Raw genomic sequence first — 18,797 nt, forward strand, 5'->3', positions numbered from 1 at the left:
GCAGCACTACCTAGAGATGACTGACCAGGGTAAAAGAAAAAAAAAAAAAGATTTTTCCTGCCTGAAAGGAAAGTCATAACCTGACTTCTCAGGGCATCTTGGAAATCGTTGGCACACAGTGTGCTGCCCATCCTAAATGGAAGTACACAGACAGCCTCTGCCAAGAAAGTATTTTTATCTTTCTTCTTTGCTTTCAGTCCCTTTCCCTTTTTCTTCTGCCAGTAGCCGTAGATCACAGTGAGAGTGTGGTGCTGAAGTGAATATTAGTTCAGCGGAGCCTGTACAGAAACCCTTCCTGGCCCGGTGACTCACATTCAGCTCATAAAGCAAAGTCACTTTTTCCCCCTTCATGCCCCTGTTGAGCGGTTCCTTCACCCGGGTAGATAGCTTCTTCCACATTTGCTCTGACAGGGCACGGCCCAGCTATTAATTTTCCTGAACACTGATTTCTGCACTTGAAGGCTATTTTTGTCAGTCTCTCAGTCCCAGCATTTGATTACCCAGCTGGCATTTTCCCATACCATAAGCAAAATACCAAACACTCAGCCACAGAGATGCGCCAAAACTACTGTCTAGAGAAACATGTTTGGGGTCTTGCCAGCTGTTTTAGCCAACAGAAATTCACAGATGTGTCAACTGCTTCAATGCAAAGAAACATTTGAGTGTGGCCCTTTTCCACAAAACGCAGGTGGCCAGCCTGCGCGATCCTGTTCAGCCCAAACCAACCGGCTTCTGCCAACGCAGTCCTCGGTGCTGTCACACCAGTCAGCAGTCAAAGCAGTTGGCAAATGGATTCCTGATAATTGCGCCAAATGAGGATGTTGCTACAAATTGTGGTGAACTGATTTGTCTGCATGCGGGAGTGGCAAAATGAGAAATGGTTGTCTGATTTTTGTACAAGAAGTTAGCAGCAACTTCCAAGGAAGTGTGGCTGTACAGTTGGCGTGTGTGAGGTTCTGCCTGGAGTAGTGGAACCTACAGCAAAACAAAATCATATTTCTAAGCAAACTTCTGGTTTTGAGAAATCTTCTTTAGGTCACTTAACATAGCAAGCAACCCAGAACTGGGTGACAAGTAAGAGATTCATGGTATAAGGGTACTAATCTAGGTGACAGCCCTAAATAACAGTCCAGAAGGTCAATTACCTGGTGATGATAGCCTTCCGGAGCACAGTGCCTACACAGTTATTGTTCCAGTCGTTCACATCAGCCAGGAATGCCTGTAATTACAGAGAACATGTTCCTCACTGACAGATTACAGGAAGCGTGAAGATGGATGCTGCTTGTCTTAAGGAACTAATCGTCCCTCCCTACATACTTCCTAACACAGATTCTTTTTTAATATTGTATCCACTGCCACGTAGGCCCGCTTTAACCACAGCGGTAGTTCCAGTGCTTACTGGGTTCATTATGGAGCCTTTCAGTGAGCCTTACACTGAGCTGGACAACAACAGAGAGAAATTGCCTCGTTTTCCTTGCATGGCCAGAGCAGCATCAAGTTCCAACAGATAAGATTCCAATGAAACATCCTGGAAAGCCCAAAACAATGAAAAGGGAAATATCACCACAAATCTAGGAAGAGTTGCCTATTTCTTGCTGTTTTTAAGTGAAGCATAATGTTTGATCCCTCTTTTTTTTTTCAACATTCCTTCTCTGTCTCCTTCCCAGGTGGGTGACTGGCCACTGGAGTCCCTGCTCTGCCACTTGTGAGAAAGGTATCCAGCGCCGGGAGGTGACTTGTGTCTACCAGTTGCAGAATGGCACCTATGTTAACACGAGAGACCTCTACTGCCTGGGCAACAAACCAGCAACAGTACAGAGCTGTGAAGGACGGGACTGCCTCTCTATCTGGGAAGCATCAGAGTGGTCAAAGGTAGGAGGAACTCGATTCAAGAACGGATCCAGACAGCACACAGCTCTGGATACACTGGCCCTAACCTAGCTAAAAGTTAAACGTGTTCTCCCAGTCAGTGCCTGTCAGTACTGGGGCACTTGGTATGACTGTGTTTTGTTGCCATGATCAGATGGGAGCTGCGGTTTGTACCCCATACCAGATGAGCTATTAAGGCAGGTTTTCAATAGCATACTATGGTAACTATATCTTTCCATCTGAAAACTCTGACCATCAAGGAAAAACATTTCACTGACCTGAGGCCAGAAGTGTAGTGACCCACCAGGTCTTCTGGCTCAGTTGAAGTGCAGTTTCAAACAAATACCAGATTTATCAAATATCTGCATGTTACAGAGAATGTACGGTCTTTGGGCCCTGTCCAACCCTCTTTTATGCAGTTCCTGGAACATGAAAAAGCTGGTTGTAGTTTGTTTAAAGGTGCATCTCCACGTAGTTGCAGAGAGTTACAAAATTATTCTGAGATACTATAAACACATTTCAGAGATGAATAAGGTGTCCAGACAGCCTGCATTTTGTTTAGCAACAGAATAAACCGGGAGTGTGCCTACAGTTCATGTCCAGGACTCAACTAATGTAGGGTAACTTTTTTGTACCTTGTGAGTAACAATCCTAATAGAATTTCCATGTTAGTTTTGATACCGTATCTGTTAGGCTCATCTGAATGACAAAAAGATAATTTCAGTCTTGGTGCAGTGCTTACAGCTCTGCCAGTCTCATTCTAGACTGGCTGTGTTACAGGGCTGTCCAGCAACAGCCATTTCTGTGGGAAGGGTATTTCCTTGTTTTTCATCTCTGTTTTGAAACAGTGAGCTCCTGTTTAAAGCATTGTCAAAGAGCTTTCGCAAAATATTATTGTTAGAAAAGTGCTTAAAAGTCAGAGAAGCACAGGATACTAGGGATCTGGCACTGAGGAACAGTGTCTCTTAACAAAAACACAGTGTGATTTCATTGTCCACCTTCTGAACAGAAAATCTTTATTTGGCAAGTGAGATAGTTAACTGAGAGCAGTGTTTCCTTTCACTGGGGCACTGTACCTCTTCACTAATGCATGAGATGCTTTTACTTTCTGAGTCCTTTCATTTCAAAAGATGTGGAAAAATGCACCAAAGTGGTAATAATTTCTCTGATAGGTTTTTTTATGCGTTACAGAAATTACCCTTTCAGATTATGCCCACTTTATTCCTCACAGCTAAACCAGCTGAGCTCCAGCAATATTTGTAGCTGAGCCTGGTCTTCTCATGGTGCAGCTCCTACCTGTCTTACGTGGTGAATTTTGTTATCAGGAGTGTTAGTGGTCTTTTAACAATCACAGTTGCTTCTGTGTTCTTTTTATTAATTGGAGTAAGTCAAGGTACAGAATAATTTTTCCAGCGTGGAAATATCCCATATCTGTGACTATTGAACTAATTTGCAAATACATGGTATTCTTAGATTAAAAAACAAAACAAAACAAAACCACACCACTTATTTACTTTTCCTTTGATACTGTTGATGGGACAGTAATTGGTCACTTTTTTTGTGATTTTACATCTTCTGCAGGCACATTTGTGCTATTATGTAGCACAGCTGAGTCTAGGACAGGTTTGATGTTCTGCCAGTTTGAACACATCTCATACCTAGAACTTTCTTCAGTGGAAATCACTTTAATCCTTAACATTTTAGTCTGCTGTTGTGAGTAAATATCACAGCAGTGATATCATTTTATAAATAAGTTTTCTTATATACGTTATTGAATTTTGGTTATACAACAAAAAACAGTTGAGCACATTAATGTCTGGTCCCCAATCAAAAAAGTGTGTTCTCAAAGCAAATTCCAATACAATCCTCAGTGTGGAAAAAATTAAATTCCGTTTTTATTGCCAAACACTTGAGATTGTTTTGGACAAAGTACCACACAGTCCATTTTTAATGACAGAAATAGAGATCGTCACAAAAAGGTAAATGTTTCTATTGTTAGTGGAAAAAAAATAATGGATTTCCTTAAAATAAAGGATCTGCAAAGCTGTGATGCCCCTTTACAAAACTTTGTGGGATTTGACTAAGTCATTTGTTAATAAAGCCCTAATGATCTAAGCTGGACACTCAGGGACTGCATGTATTATTTAGTAGACCATTCTGGTTTTAAATCTCTGTAAAATCTATACACTAAAAATCTTTTCATGACAACAGGACTTCAGGAAAGGAAAAAAAAAACTTCAAGGGGGTGATTTATATGTGACAACAGAAGATCTGCTGGAAACCTTTTGCAAATGCTGTTTTGTCTAGGAAAGTATATGCAATACTAATCTGTGAGTGACTTAAAAGCTTGTGGGAAGAACAAACAGTTGGTGTTTTTCCCAGACTCAGTTGTAAAACCCACCTAGAGATTTCTCATACTGTGAAAAACACTCCTACTTCAGCTTGATTTACTTCAAGTAAGTTGACCCATTTGAAAGATTTCACATATTGTGCTTTGTAGTTTGGGATGAACGAGTGCAACCCGGAGGAGGACTGAGGAAAACGATCTGTAATTTTGGAAAGTCTGTACAACATGGGGCAAATTCGTGGCTTTAAGGTACCATTTAGGGAGCTCCAGTGTCGGATCTTTGGCAAGTCTTGCACTTTGAAGAGTCCAGCAAAGTAGTTTCTGGAATTCTGCAAAGCCTGGAAGAATTCAGCCCGGTATCTAGCACAGCCGTACAACTGTGCTTGTTACAAAGATGTTACATCCGTAAGGCAGTCATGCCATGAGCGGCACATAGTAAATTAAGTGGAAGGTTTCCCAGATTTTCAAGAAGTCACTTTGTAGTGCTCTGAAGTATTTAAAGGCATGTCTGTTTGCTTGCCAGCTCATAAACGCTTGTCATTCATGTCCTTAACAAGGCCAGCAGGTCAGAGCTGCCTGGATTGTATTTTTAAGACGATTAGACAGGCATGCTGAGATTTGTCCATTTGATGTAATTTATATCAAGCTGACGCTTGTTTCCAGCATAGACCCCCTGGATGGAGAAGCTTCTTGGATTATGTTCAAAAGACCTCACAGAATATCTCATATCTTCACTATTTATTCGGTGTCAAATCAACTGTCTTTTCCATGCTGATCCCCTAAAGGGGAGAACTCGACATGCTAGAGAAGGTTAGTTTTTATCTCAGTTGTACATAGATCATTTTTCCACCCACCTGTCCCCAGTGGCTTTTCAAGAAAATTTCTCACTCTTAACCACTGCAGTGGCATGAAAATGAAGAGCAGAGATGCTGGCTGTGCTGCTGTATGGATGCCTCTGACAGCATCAGCAAATCTGTCACCCCGTTACTGAACGGGTTATTTAAAACAGGAATTTCAGTTCATAGCAGTGTCCTTTCCCCACCAGGCAATGAAGTCAAGACAAATTCTCTGGTGAAACAGAATTTCCTGACAACGGTTGGCAGAAATAACAAATGGGTGACCAGATATCCCCCCCCTTTTAGAAGCTACCTCGGTAGTGCCTGAGCACAAAAATATTTGCAGGCATTTTTTTGTTCACTTGCATGAATATTGGTTACAGTGCCCAAATGCTTGAGTCAAGTCTTCCTCCAGCAACTGCTGCTAGCAGCTCTAGTAGCCTGCTGCTTTCTCAGAGGACTTCAAGCAGTCCCTGCCTATGCTTTTGAGAAGCCCATTTTCCACCTCTGCTGATGCCTGTGGCTAACTTACTGATCAGGTGTGGAAGCTGATCCAAACATTGTGGCTCACTGAATAATGTCTCTGCTGAGCTATCCACTGTGTGCACTTGAAGTTCTTTGAAATTAGCATCATGATGAGGAGATGGCAAAACAGAGTGAAGGTCACGTATGTGTTCACATGAGAACACGTGAGAAGTGTGACTTCACCACCGTGCATACAAACAGCCTACAAAGCTGTTTTTGTAACACTGATCGCATTCTACTGTGAGTTAAAAATGCAATTTTCACCATCATTCTAGTCCTGTGATAAAGGAATATTGCAGTTCTGTTATGAATGCTGAGCTCTTAAACACAAGATGTAGTGATTTTTCCTCTGTAACACCAATTCTAGCACGATGCTAACTGATATTAAAGAAGGTTGATTTTCAGAATTGGCATTTTTTAAAAGTAAAGTATTTCCCCAGCAGATACCATACTTTTCAAATGACTCATCCATTTGAAAGGGGTTTAATTATTGGGGAAAAATCTTACAGGTAATCAGTTTTACTTCGTGTGCATAACTATGTTACCCCCAAAAAGTTGTTATTTCTAGGCATTGTGTGACAGAAAACAAATAGCTATTGTTTTGCAGTGTTCAGCAGACTGTGGCAAAGGGATCCAGAAAAGAACAGTGACGTGCACAAATTCTCAAGGAAAGTGTGATGCAGCCACCAGGCCAAGAGACGAGGAGGAGTGTGAGGATCACACAGGCTGTTACGAATGGAAAACAGGCGATTGGTCTAAGGTAACAGTGAACACGACGTGGTATTTTCTTTCTAAATGCAAAGTGCTGTGCTTCTGTGTGCAGTCTGTTTTGCAATTCAAATATTTGAAAGGGAAGGGTTTTACTCATTTTGATTAGAGTTTTTTTCTGGGCTTTAAACTTTCCCTTTCTGCCATTTGTGACCCAAACACTGCAATGCGTGCTTGTGGAAATTACCCAGCAAGTTGTAGCTAAGTGTATTACAAACAGCATAGAAATCAGTATTAATTGACAGTTTAACCATCCCAAGGCTAAACCCACACAGCCTGCCCATAAAAAAGGAAGATAGTCACCACAGGCCAAAACTCATCCATCAACTGAGTTCTTAGTGTTGAAAGGCTCCTTTACAAGCGATGCTGAAACCACTTTCTGTATTTCAAAAAACAAACTCTGAAGCGAGCTGGCTAACAGGTTGAGTACTACAAGAAGGAGTTCATTAGCAGTATCTTCCAGGACTGCAGGGAGCAAAGGAGGTATCCCGTGCCCAGCTTGGGCAAGGTAAAAACAAAATAGCAGAAGTTTGAGTTCCTTCAGTATATATATGTGTTAAGTATTTGCACTTTGAATGAGAAACCTAGTCCCTGAGAAAAGGAGAAATCTCAGGAGAGGTTGTGGTGAGAGTGTTGTCTCCCTCAAAGCATCAATACACAGCTGAGAAGAGTTGAGCCTTAGTTTTCTGACCCCACAGGTGATAAATCTGAGGGTCTGGGTCTGGGAGAACTGTTGTTAAACTGAATACTACCGGGGGGAAGTGTGAGGAAGCCTCAGCAGACTCGCAGAGACAAAGGCTGATAGAGAGCACTCACAGCTGAAGTCTGTTTGCCCTCCTTGTGCCGGTCCTGCATGCAGAGTCTGATGGTATATACCATTTTATTACCACAGATGCAAAACCAGACCTGTGCAGCTGAATCTTGTGCTATTCTGAGACCTACACAGCACAGGCCAGGCCCAGACTTATTCCAACTGCCTGAAATGAAAGTAGGCCATCGATTTAAAGGCAGAGCCAAAACCATCAGTCCCTTCCTCGGGGCTGGATTTCACCTTCACTTAGGCCTGTCTGAACTTAGTTTCGCCAGTGACATCAGTGGAATTAATTCCTGCATGCAGTGGATTAAAGCAGAGCAGAGTCTGCTCTGTATTTGCATTCTAATCTTAAAGTAACAGGTAGTTTTACTTGGACAGGAGCAGTGTAAGAAACTCACCCTCTGCCAGCGTTGTTCATAAAGCATCCTTTACATTACTGACTCATGTCTGCATAAAGAAATGAAAGTTCCCAGGAATATTATATTCCAGCTTGGTTTTATCTTATCTTTGTAACTGTACTGTTCTTTAAACAGAAAGCCTACTTTGTGTTTTGGAATGTACGGCATGCACAGAAACCACTGGGATACAGTAGTTGCATTTTGCAGTCCAAAAACCCAAACACCAGCAAGCAAAATCCAGTGAAGCAGAGGCCCATGATGGGCAAATTGGCTTATCTGCAATTGCATTTTTTTTGCATTAAGATAGGGAGTTTTGAATATTTGTAGATACAGCATGTCATAGACGCACGAATTGAATGGTATCAGTGCTGGAGAATGCATTAAGAACCTGCCACATACGAAAGATCTGCATTTATGCTGAGCCAGGAATTTGTATCACAGAATGTTTGGAGTATTGAACATTATTTTATTTATAACCTGGCATGCAGAATCCACGCAAGCGAGCCAAGACAAACAGTTCCTGTATGTTAACAGGTGAAATAACATTATTTATTTATTTGTGGAATTTTAAAAGTTTTTGGCAGGAAAATTGACCCGGATTCTCTTTATAGGGAGGAATATGAAATAGCTGTGTGTTCACTGATTACATGGGTTGAAAGTTCGGTATTGTGCGAGTGGTTCCCATCTGATAAAGAAGTTGGCTCACTGCTGGAAAGGCTGCAATCATACATTGGTCACAGTAAATAGTGGTGATGATGGATTTTATGTCTGCATACGAGCAGTGCAGGATCAGTGCAAAATCACTTGTTATTTGCAGTTCTTAACTCAGGATCAGGATCTTCTCTGTGCAGAAGGGCAAAAAAGCTTCTACACTGTTTATGTGGCCTGTTTCCACCCGCAGCTCGTGCCAACTCGCTTCTTTGCAGGAATTTCACCTTGTGGAAGTCCAGTAGATGTTTTTGGACTTAGATTTGGTTTATAACGAACATTACAAATTCTAGACATCCTGGTTAATTTTGACTGAAGACGTTCACACAATTAGTTTCTTACTCTGAATAAAGAGGTAAAGAAAAAACATCTTAAGACTGGTAGAAAAGGGTGTGGGTAGATACAGTGCTTCTAAAAATGTTTATTGCCCCAGAAACCTAGATAGCTGAAATATTTGATGTGGAGCACCAGGTAGGATTTTCATTATCCGGATCCAGAAGCTTTAATGCAGGGCTAAGGCCTAGGGGGAGAACCTTTACAGCTATTAGCAATTCCTTCTTGGGGTTGTCTGGCTTAAACACTTCATCCATTAAGGAGAAATAAAACAGTCTCTGGCAGTTAGATTACAGTGAATTCTTTAAAATTCTCAGAACAAGCAGCTACTTTTTGCAATTAGTGCATTGTGCGTTTGCTCCTTATTGTTAAGAAACATCAGGGAAGCAAGATTTAATGATCGGTAGTAATTATCACAGATTAAAATAAGGCTTCGATGCGTTTTGTGCAAACAGCTTGCATGGTGACTTGGCCTCCAGTCCTTAACTTCACCAAACCAAGATCATTTGAAGACATCAGAAAATCATATAAGAAGGAGGCAAAACCTCATTAAAAATTCAAGTCCAGATACAGCTTATCAGTAGAACGGGCTCTCTGTTAGTAATGGCTCTCTGTTAGTAATGACTCTGTAGCCATTGCCTGTCCACACTCTGAAGATGAGAATTTTTGTTCTATTTCTCTCAAGATTGTCTGCGAATGGTCCTTACTGTGTTCTGTAACTGTGGAAAGGATTTGGAGCAGAGCAGATTTAGCAAGCAGTCTGGGTTGTGATATTTGTGTATTCCCAATGCATTTGCAGCTTATTTCAAGTGTGCCACGAGGAGCCAATATATTTAGTTCCCTTTGCAAACACATAGGGCCAGGTAGATAAAATTATTTTAAATGTCCTTGAAGTTACCTTTGTTAGTTCAAAACCTGAGATTTACAAATTGCCCACTCTAATTCAGAAGACAGAATATTGGTCTGTTACTAGTGACCATGATAACCTGTTACCAGCTAGTGCTGTTAAACTTTCTATTTCTTTGCACTACTGCAACTTCTCTCTTAAATCTCTTATCTTAAAGGGATATACTTAATGTTATTAGCATTTAGCACAAATGCAGCATTAGGATGACAACATAACTAAAATGTTCCTGGTCTGGGAGTCTTCACGCCTAGTAGAAAGGCAGATTGCACAGTGGGAGACCCACTGAAGGTATTAACCTGAAATTATTTTTTTACTGTTGCTTGGGTTCTTCAGAATTGCCGTTCATTATATCATCCTTTATATATGATGCAATATACAAAGGGGAGTCCGAGGCATCTCCCGTTCAGTCTTTTCTTCCAAAAGGAAATTCCACATCCAGTTTGTATTCAGTTAAAGAAATAAACACCGCATACACTTTCTGCTTTGCAATAGTTCTTCCGTGTTTGAAATCCGAGCTGTTAAATGTTGTAGCACTGGAAACATTTTTACATTTTTGCTGTAATTGTGCTAGTCCAAAGAACAAACATAGGTTGCTCACTTTCTCAACACTTGCTTCAGAGTCCCAGGCTGCTGAAGATCCGCCTCTTGATGCGTTAGCAAGACAGTAGGTCATTCCTTCACAAGGAATTGATTTTGCTGACAAACTTTGTGTCGAGTATTCCATTCCTGTACAGAATGCAGGCAGCTAGTGAGCAGAACATGTCTGCGTGCATGTGGCTCGCCGGAAAGCTTAGCAGGATGCACAGTCTGAGTCTGAACTGCTCGCGTGCTGTAGGAAGGGATCAGGACTGACTGCACTGAAGTCTGCCGTGCCTCCTGGAGCTGAAAACACGTGTCCTAAATGATGTGGGAGCACATTACTGGCTTGCTGCAGGGAGCTGCCTGCTAGATGTACTGGCTAGCTGTGGTAGTGACAAGGAACAGTTGTGCTTGAGGATGAGCAGCACTGGGGACTACTTTGTAGCTACCCGGGTTTCCCCGTTCTGTCCTTAATGCTCTCCCCTTCTGCTCTAGTTACAATGAAGCAGGGAAATCACTCAGCTGCACTTATACAGGCCAAGGCTGTACTTCTTCAGTTCCTTTTCTCCAGTTGGCTTATGGACTCTTCTAGGATATAACCAAAGAGGCAAGATTATGTATCAGGAGCAATTCTCCAGAAGACTTTTACGGATTTTTCTTCATTTCCAGTTTTACTTCGTTGTTTCATTCAACGTGCTCTACTTCTGTCTTGTGACTGAAGTATTGTGTTTCACGCCAAGAGCACAAAATGCTTCAGGGTTTCCCATGTCACTTTTGGCTATTCTCTTTTTAAGTGGTGTTATATCAAGGAAGGAAAAATTACAAGCAAGATGCTCTGACTCCATCATTAGTGCTGAGTTTTACAAGGGTGCTTTTCCAGTTTTGTGGGTAGAAGTTTAAACATGCAAATTCTGTCCCTCAGGCAACAATTTGGCCCATTAACCTATTGTATTACATAGCCCAATGAAAAGGTTTTTAGAAGACGAAAGACACATAGAAACCTTGTCATATATTGGCTCTACCATATTTTTTCTTCACTGTTGGAGTAGATGCTCTGTAACTACTAAAGCCTATGTTGATCTCGGAGAACCCAACATGAGTCCAGTGTAACCGTCCTTCATTCTTCCATCCAGTCCATTGTCCATAAGCCAAAGGTCTCACTCAGCAACATGGGTCAGATGTCATTCTGCCCTACGTTAGTATAAATGCAGATTCATTCAGCCACCTGAGTTACTGCAGGTTTTTGCCAGTGCTGTTCGGACCAGAATCTGGCCTGCTGGACTGGGCAAGATCCTTGGGTCTTGTGTAGGAACCATCACAGATGCATGTTTTTTGGTGAAAACAGAAATAAATATATGACGTCTCAAACTGAGCTTCCTTGAGCAAAGGAAAGAAGCGGAGGACAAAGCTTTTTCTACCACTTCACATTTTTTATAACCACCTGGTACAACTTTTCACTGAATTCAGAGATTGTACACTCCAGAATCTGCAAAGCTTTAGGAATGATCAGCTTGGCAAAGTGTGATGTTAAACAATATTCTTGTTGCCAAATCGTGTCAATAATGATAAAACACACCTGAAAAATTCCCTATAGCCGCCTGCCCTCCCTGCAGATCACTAGTTGCCAATTTCTTTACGGTGTTTTGTTGAGCCTGTGAAATACTGGCTGGGGGTTCTCATCCCAGGAGAATATTAACAATAGGTATATAAAAAAAAAAAAAAGTAATTTCCTATAAGAAAAATACTGGTTTTGTGCCAGACATTGAGGTGTTTCATACTGAAGATCAGCAGTCATTCATCACGGTGGGTGGTAACAAGGCTTTTGTAATTGCAAATTAATTGTTTTGGCAGGAAGGCAGGAGGTTGCGCTCTCAGAGAGATAAAACCCCAAACCTTACAGCACACAGAGAAGCCTGCTTTTTTCAAAATACTCTACAATCTTCCAGTGCCAGGAAGGCATGTTTTCCAAGCTCCAAATGTTTGGGAACATCAACAAAAATCCTCTATATGCCTCACTTTTAACGTTTAACTCACATTACATGATAAGAAGAGCAAATCAAGGACAGCTGTGGTTGGAGAGGTGTATTCAAAACTGTTGCAAACATAGCAGCAAACTGTCCTTTGTTCTAACACTCATTACAAATTCATGGCTTGACCCGCCATCTGTTTATGATAAACCATGGACAACTTGTTAATTCTTCATAAAGGTCATCTCCTTCCACCTTGGAGAAAATAACTTTTCTTGTTGCATTGAGAGAAAACTCTGCAGGAGGGATGGTGGCTTCAAACTGCAGTCGCACGCTGCGGCTGACAGAGCTTTTCCTGCCTCTTACTTGTGTTGGCTTAGCAAACAGCTTTCTGATTTATGGCTGCTCATGTGCATTCAGCACCACAGCTAGAAACTGATGTTGGAAAATTATCCACAGGTCCAACTGGTGCAAATCAGTTTTCTCCAGGGAGTGACACAGATGATATGAGAGGAGAGGACCCAGCAGGCTTCTGTATTTTAACTTTCCACATCTGTGGTCGTAGGCATGGCCAGGAGCCAGATCATCAGTGTGTCCTCAACCTACCTACTGCCCCAGTGGACAGCTCTACGTTGCACTGCTCGTTCTTGTCCCCTGAATTGTTTTTTTCCTCTGGCCAGCAATCACTGATGTGCAAATCACAGCCTCTTTTACCACCTGTACTGCTTTATTGTGGACAAACTAAGAAATAGTTTTCATACCTGCAGTGCAAATACACACTGGAGGAAAGAAACGACAGCTAAAACAAGTTCAGCTTACCTACAGGCCTCTGGATGGCCATGGGACCATCGCTTAATGCATTTACACCTCTAAGTCCTAGTCCATATCAGCACTAAAACAAGTTTGAAGCTCTCTCTAAACCTTGTGGTAACTGTCAGCCCTGGTTAATGCCTGGTTAATACAGACACAAGCCTAGGCATGGAAAGTGAAGGGAGAACCAAGCCTTGATCGTGCCTTTGAGGCCACGGCTGTTTCTTGTTTGCACAACAGTTGGCACAGCTCATCTCTGCTGGAGTTTCTGGGAACATCCATTGCAGAAATCATTTTGATGGTTCCTTATGAAAGGGGAGCGCTGCAAAAAGGCCGTATTCATCAGTGTTTTGTTTGAAGTGGAGCACATTCTGTTACACTGTTATTGTCTCATGTTCCAATACAGCCTCCAGTGATCCTATTAATTGGAAGAATAACTTTCCCTTTTTGATATTTTTTATTTAAAAGCCTCATTCATTAAGTGCATTTTTTTGATGGAGAATTAAAGCCTCCCACCAAGATCAGTGGATTTGAAATGGAATGCCATCGCGACTATTTCACTCCTTTTCATGTGAAAAAGAAGAAAGCACGCAGGACAAGCCTGTTCAAATATTGGCATTCATTTTCTCTGAATTACTCTGAGATGTTACAGTGTTTAGGATGACGTCTTTAAAAAGATGAAAAGTGGGTAATTCACTATTTAATGTTTGTACTACTCAACTGGAGAGGCTTTTGTCCTTTGAATCCTTACAACCACAGTATGTATCACTAGTAGGGACCGCTGCAATTTTGCAGCCTTTCCAAAAGCCTGGTGAGATCTATAATGACCACTGAGGCATTAAGGTGACAACTTGCAAAAATATCTTTAAAGAGCAATTATTACCAACCTGCTGGTGATCCCTGGGTTGACTTTGCAAAGTGATGAAACGCAGCATTCATCGTCTGTTTCAGAGCTGAGTAGCTCCCTGTCCAGAGAACACTCAGGCAGAACTGATATGATGGAGATGAACAGCCTCTTACTGAAATAAAATAATCCCAATGGGGTCTTTAATTACTTTTTTTTTTAATAAATTTCATTCAGGTACCATTGATCATTAAGTGATGAGTAACTAAAATGTGTTCAGTGGAGCCCCAGTTCCCAAGACACTCTTTCAGAATTCCATCTGTGACAGCAGTCAGTGTGGGACTGTAGGTCATGCAGCCCATAAAAACATGGTTCAGCATTGGCGTGAGTACATACGTTGTAGAAGTAGTGTAAATCCTTCAGCAGTCAGCCTGAGTTGAATTCTGTGATTCCACGGTTACATAGTTATAGTTTTCCGTTACTATCTAGCTTGAAGTTAGCTTAATTATTTTTTTTACATAAGTTGTTTATCAGCATCATTTTCACAAAGTTTTATGGATGGAGTAAGCTACGGAGGATTTCTGCTCGTACCTGCCATGGATCAAAACACTGCACACAAGCTACAATTTGGCACCCTGTAGGCAATACTCTATCATTTCATATCTCTGCTGTTATTACTCGCACTCATTCTTGAAATCCAGTTTTTAGGTAGTCCTTTGTGGAGCCAGGAGTTGGCCGCAATGATCCTTGTGGGTCCCTTCCAACTCTGGATAAACTGTGATTCTGTGACGTGAATTCTGTCCGATTGCTGTGATGGATTAAATGCCATTTCCTCATTAGCATCCACCTGGGCTGCGTTGCACAAGTACTTAGGGGCACTGTCAATACCCAGAATATTCATGCATTCAGCTCTTAATCTCTGAACTCTCTGTGCACAATGGAATTTTTCAGAATAGCAAAGTCAAGCTTAATTAAGCAGTGAGACATGCTGGTCAGGTCTTGTTCTTTAGGGTCATGCAGTTTGAAAGCACAGCTGTAGGCAGTTTGCAAAGATTGCTTCTCTCTTCTCCTTCTAAGATACTGTCACATCAGCCATGAGCATTTTCTGCTATAATTTATTGTTTCTTCCCATTCTGAGTCAGAAGGGTATGCATTTTTTCTTGGTTAAGTTAAACAAATCAGTCATTTCACAAAAGTTTCCAAATGAAAGATTGTTGTAAGCAAGACCAGATATGTTCTCTTTACAGATCTGGGGTTTAAAAAGAAGAAGAAAAAAAAAAAAAGGAAAGGAAAGGAAAGAAAAGAATAGGGAAGCTTGAAAAACAGCTTACAGTTTGCTTTGGGCTAATTAGATGTTATCGGCGAAAAGACAGAAATCTCTTTCTTTAGCGTGATGCCATAGTGAAAGCTGAACTGGTGTTTATGAAAGTGTATTGCATGCTGCTTTTCAGCTAAAACTCCAGAGTTTAAATTAGTGATACTCATAAAAAGCCTGATGGTAAGGTGTGTAGAGCACTGACTCTCAGAGCGCACACATGTATGCCATTAAAGTCTCAGGAACAGAGAAATTCCAGGACGTTTGTCATTCATCTCAGATGCTGTGTTAGAATGTTATTAATAGGAACTTGTCTTGCTTTCTTTCTGACTTTCATAGAGGCAAGAAATAAAGACCCCCAGGGGAAAAACTCTGCCCTATCCTAACGCCTTGAAATACTTGAACTCTGAAGTCAGTAAAGCATGACTGTATCTCCAAATATTGAATCTTTAGCCATAGTGTTATCCTTGGCTTCAGCAACCTTCAGCAAATTGGGGACAAACTAGTATCTGTAAACTTCAGATGCCTGCAGACTGATGAATAGAGAAAAAAAATCTTGCCTTCAGCTCAGTTATGACTGTTATCTTGAGCTATCTCTCCCCACAACAGATCAGCCTTATATTGTAGTGCATTCAGGATTGGCTGAAGGGATGCTCTGACCTTCTGCTGGAAGAAGCAAGTCGCTTACAGAAGAGAGAAACATCTCTTAGAGGTTACAGACGTGAGAGTTCTAAAGGTGACGTGTGGCCTGAGTGCATCCCTGTCAGGTCAGCAGCCCTCATCTAAGGCACAAGCAATGCTTCGTTATTCCATTCAGTCCCAAACACATCACAGCCTGTCCTCTGCCATGGTAAATCTACTTTTTTCTGTCCCCATTGAGCTTCAACACGGGGATTGTTTGGACTGTTCCCTCTTACACATTCCTGCAGCTGCCCAAAGGCAGGCCTGCCCTGGCTTAATTCATTCTTACTCCTCTCTCTGTCTCCAGGTATCTTTTGTACATCAGGAGTTGATGAACTCCCTGGCAGATCTCAGCACTTACTGTAAATTCATTCTGTTTTAATACCTATTATTCTCCTGAGGCATTTGCTTTCAAAGCAATTAGACATCTGTCCTCACCTTTGGTAGATTTCGGGTTTTCATACCAGTATCCTAAGGTGGAAATAGCATTCCAGCTGAAAAATCATAGCTTGGTCTTAAGGTTGGAGTTTTTCTGTGAATAAATCTTCTTTAAGCTGATGAATGCAGCTGCTGCCTTGATAATTTGTGAGTTTATTTCCTTCTGGATATCCCCACTGGCTTGCATGTTACTGCCAAGGAATGTGAATGGAGGCATTTTTGTATTCCTTTTGCCTTCTCAAGTAGTGCTTAAACTGGGAGTTAAAAGGGCTCATTAGGTTCATTTTTCGTAACTGGTCATTAACCCCCTCTTTCTTACAGCGTTGAACAAGCCTTTGATTTTTGCTTGTGGGTCAATTTCTCGTTTACAGTGGCTCTGTTGTAAGCTCAGTGTGTTGTGGCTAAACTATGTGAATTTTGCATATGCGTTTTTCTGATAGCGATATCGCTGGCAATGCCTGGTGGACGGGAAGAAAACGCTTCTTTGTTTGACACCAGTGTCGCTGTTCAACCATTTCCTCGAGTCCCTGGTTTTCCAGGGCAGGCAAGTTACTTGCAGATTTTCTTTCGGCACTTGCCCAGCAGCCCAGGAGGCAGGCAGAGACCCACGCCACGCTGCACGTGGTTCCAGACCTGATCTCCACATTCACAGATCAACTCCCTCCATGGCGGCATCAAAACGTGTGTGTATTTTGAGAGCTACATCAATGCTTATGAAAGCTTTTCTGATTTTCAGAACATTTTTGTTAATAGCAGTATAACAACCCAAGTCAGTGTCCACCAACAGCATTTTAAACACAACTGGGGCAGTTTCACCGTGAAGCACTGGAGCCTCCCAGCCTCCTGCAGAGTGGAACTGAACCGGCTGAGGATGGATGAGGTGCTGGGCTGCAGGGGTGCTTTCAGTACCAGCCCACATTCTCCCACAAGTGATGTGCTCTTGCTGGCAGCTGCTGACCACCTCAAAGTTACCCTGTTTGCAGAAAGGCTGCAGCAGCTTTCCTGACTCAAGCTCCTTATGCCAGTGTCCAAGCTTGAGGGTCATGTGTCAGAGGGCACAGAGTGAATCCAGCCCTGAAAATTTTTCCATGGATGTACTTAATTGTTCCATAAATATCTGGGAAAAGAGAGACCGAAGGGATGCATTTAGCTGTCCAGAGTAGAAGGAAAGGTATTTATGGGAATTTGCTGTTCAGTTGGAGTTTGATTTTTATGCCTCTTTTAATGATGTCCTCTCTTCATCGTGCAGCATGAGTAACAATTCCCCCTTTGTATGTATTTTGTATCTATTCCTATTTCCTATTGAAATTCCTAGGAAAGAGACTATCCAAGTACAGAGTTGAAAATTTCATCTTAAAATAAGCCAGATGTCCAACCTTCCTTTAGCTGCCAAGCCCAAAAGAGTTCAAGAAAGATGTTAAAATCCGTCTTCCTGGCTGTGAAAAACTAATTGCATAGCATAGGTGATGATCCCAGTCTCCCAGGAGAAGGAATAAAACTGCTTCGGGCAAAAACTCTGCTGTTATTTGTCTAAGGATTGGAGTTGGCAGTGTCTGTGGAAAAAGTTTCAGTGCTTGCCCTCCTTGCTGGTTAACAAATGCAGAGACAGGAACACAGTCAAAGGTAGGTGAGCATTTGTATATCAGTATCTGAAAACTTTATTCACCTTATGAGAAAAATGTTTCTTTCTCTCCCTTTTTTTCTTTTCTTTTTTTCTTTTTTTTTTTTGGTGGGGGGGTTAGAGCATCCCATAAACACAGGGAGTGCCTAAAAGCCAGAGACAAAGGTCTCAGACTCACTATATTACTGTGAGGGAGCCCCATGGTTATTTTATGCCTATGTGATAAGAGCTATTCTGTATGTAAAATGGATGTGCAATTCACTCCCCTTGCAAAAAGTTTTGTGAGAAGACCAGTAAAGCACTCTGGAGACTACAAGTGCCGTTGTAATCCTGAGGATAAGAGGTGGAGTTTGACCAGTGAGGTGGAAGGGACTAATAGTTGCATTTAATCAGGATAAAAAATATTAATTTTAAACCTAAAAGTAGTGGCTGTGACTGATTGTCTTCCAGACTGGTAGAAATCGCTGAGGATGCACAGTGCTGGGGAACAGCACCCCACGACTAATGCAATGCCTCCATCTCATCCCAGAAGCACACGTTATGAAGGGGGTTACATATGGGACTTCAATGACTGCAGTTTGGAATACCTCACAGTAGGGCATACAAGGGAAGGGCTCATTCCTCATCGTCCTAAACACCGTAACAATTGCTGAGGTATGAGTAGGCAGTCACCAAATTGTCGTGTAAATTCAACATCTGAACATATAAGCCCAAAAAAATCTGCTGTAAACTCATGTGTTGACACTAAACTTCAAACAAGAAGTATGTGAAGGGAAAAAAAAAAAGCAACAACCATTTATTAAATAAAAAAAGAAGTTTGAAAACACATATAAACTTTTAATTTAGCATGACTGCTACCTTCAGAATACAATAGTAAGGTCTTGGAGGGGAAGGATAGCTGGAAACGGAGGTAAGTTGTGCACCAGAGTGGCGTAGTGGCAAAGTCCAGAAGGGATCTGAGCCAGAGTTTGTTCAGAATGGAGACGTTCAGTCCTGGAGAAATGGCATTTGGGGACAGAACAGGAACAAAGAGCAGG

The 18,797-nt window shown here is 41.7% G+C and overlaps 1 protein-coding gene across 2 annotated transcripts in view; it reads left to right on the forward strand.

The window, feature by feature from the left end:
• Window positions 1–18,797, forward strand: part of ADAMTS17 (ADAM metallopeptidase with thrombospondin type 1 motif 17) — a 172,502-nt gene that overhangs the window by 144,249 nt on the left and 9,456 nt on the right. For both annotated transcript variants that reach the window (XM_084531890.1, XM_084531891.1), the window contains 2 exons: window positions 1,668–1,872; window positions 6,185–6,337. In XM_084531890.1, the coding sequence (XP_084388016.1) occupies window positions 1,668–1,872; window positions 6,185–6,337 (358 nt within the window). The remainder of the gene's footprint in view (window positions 1–1,667; window positions 1,873–6,184; window positions 6,338–18,797) is intronic.

This window comes from Aythya ferina (genome assembly GCF_964211825.1).
Source record: "Aythya ferina genome assembly, chromosome: 11".
Classification (NCBI taxonomy): Eukaryota; Metazoa; Chordata; class Aves; order Anseriformes; family Anatidae; genus Aythya; species Aythya ferina.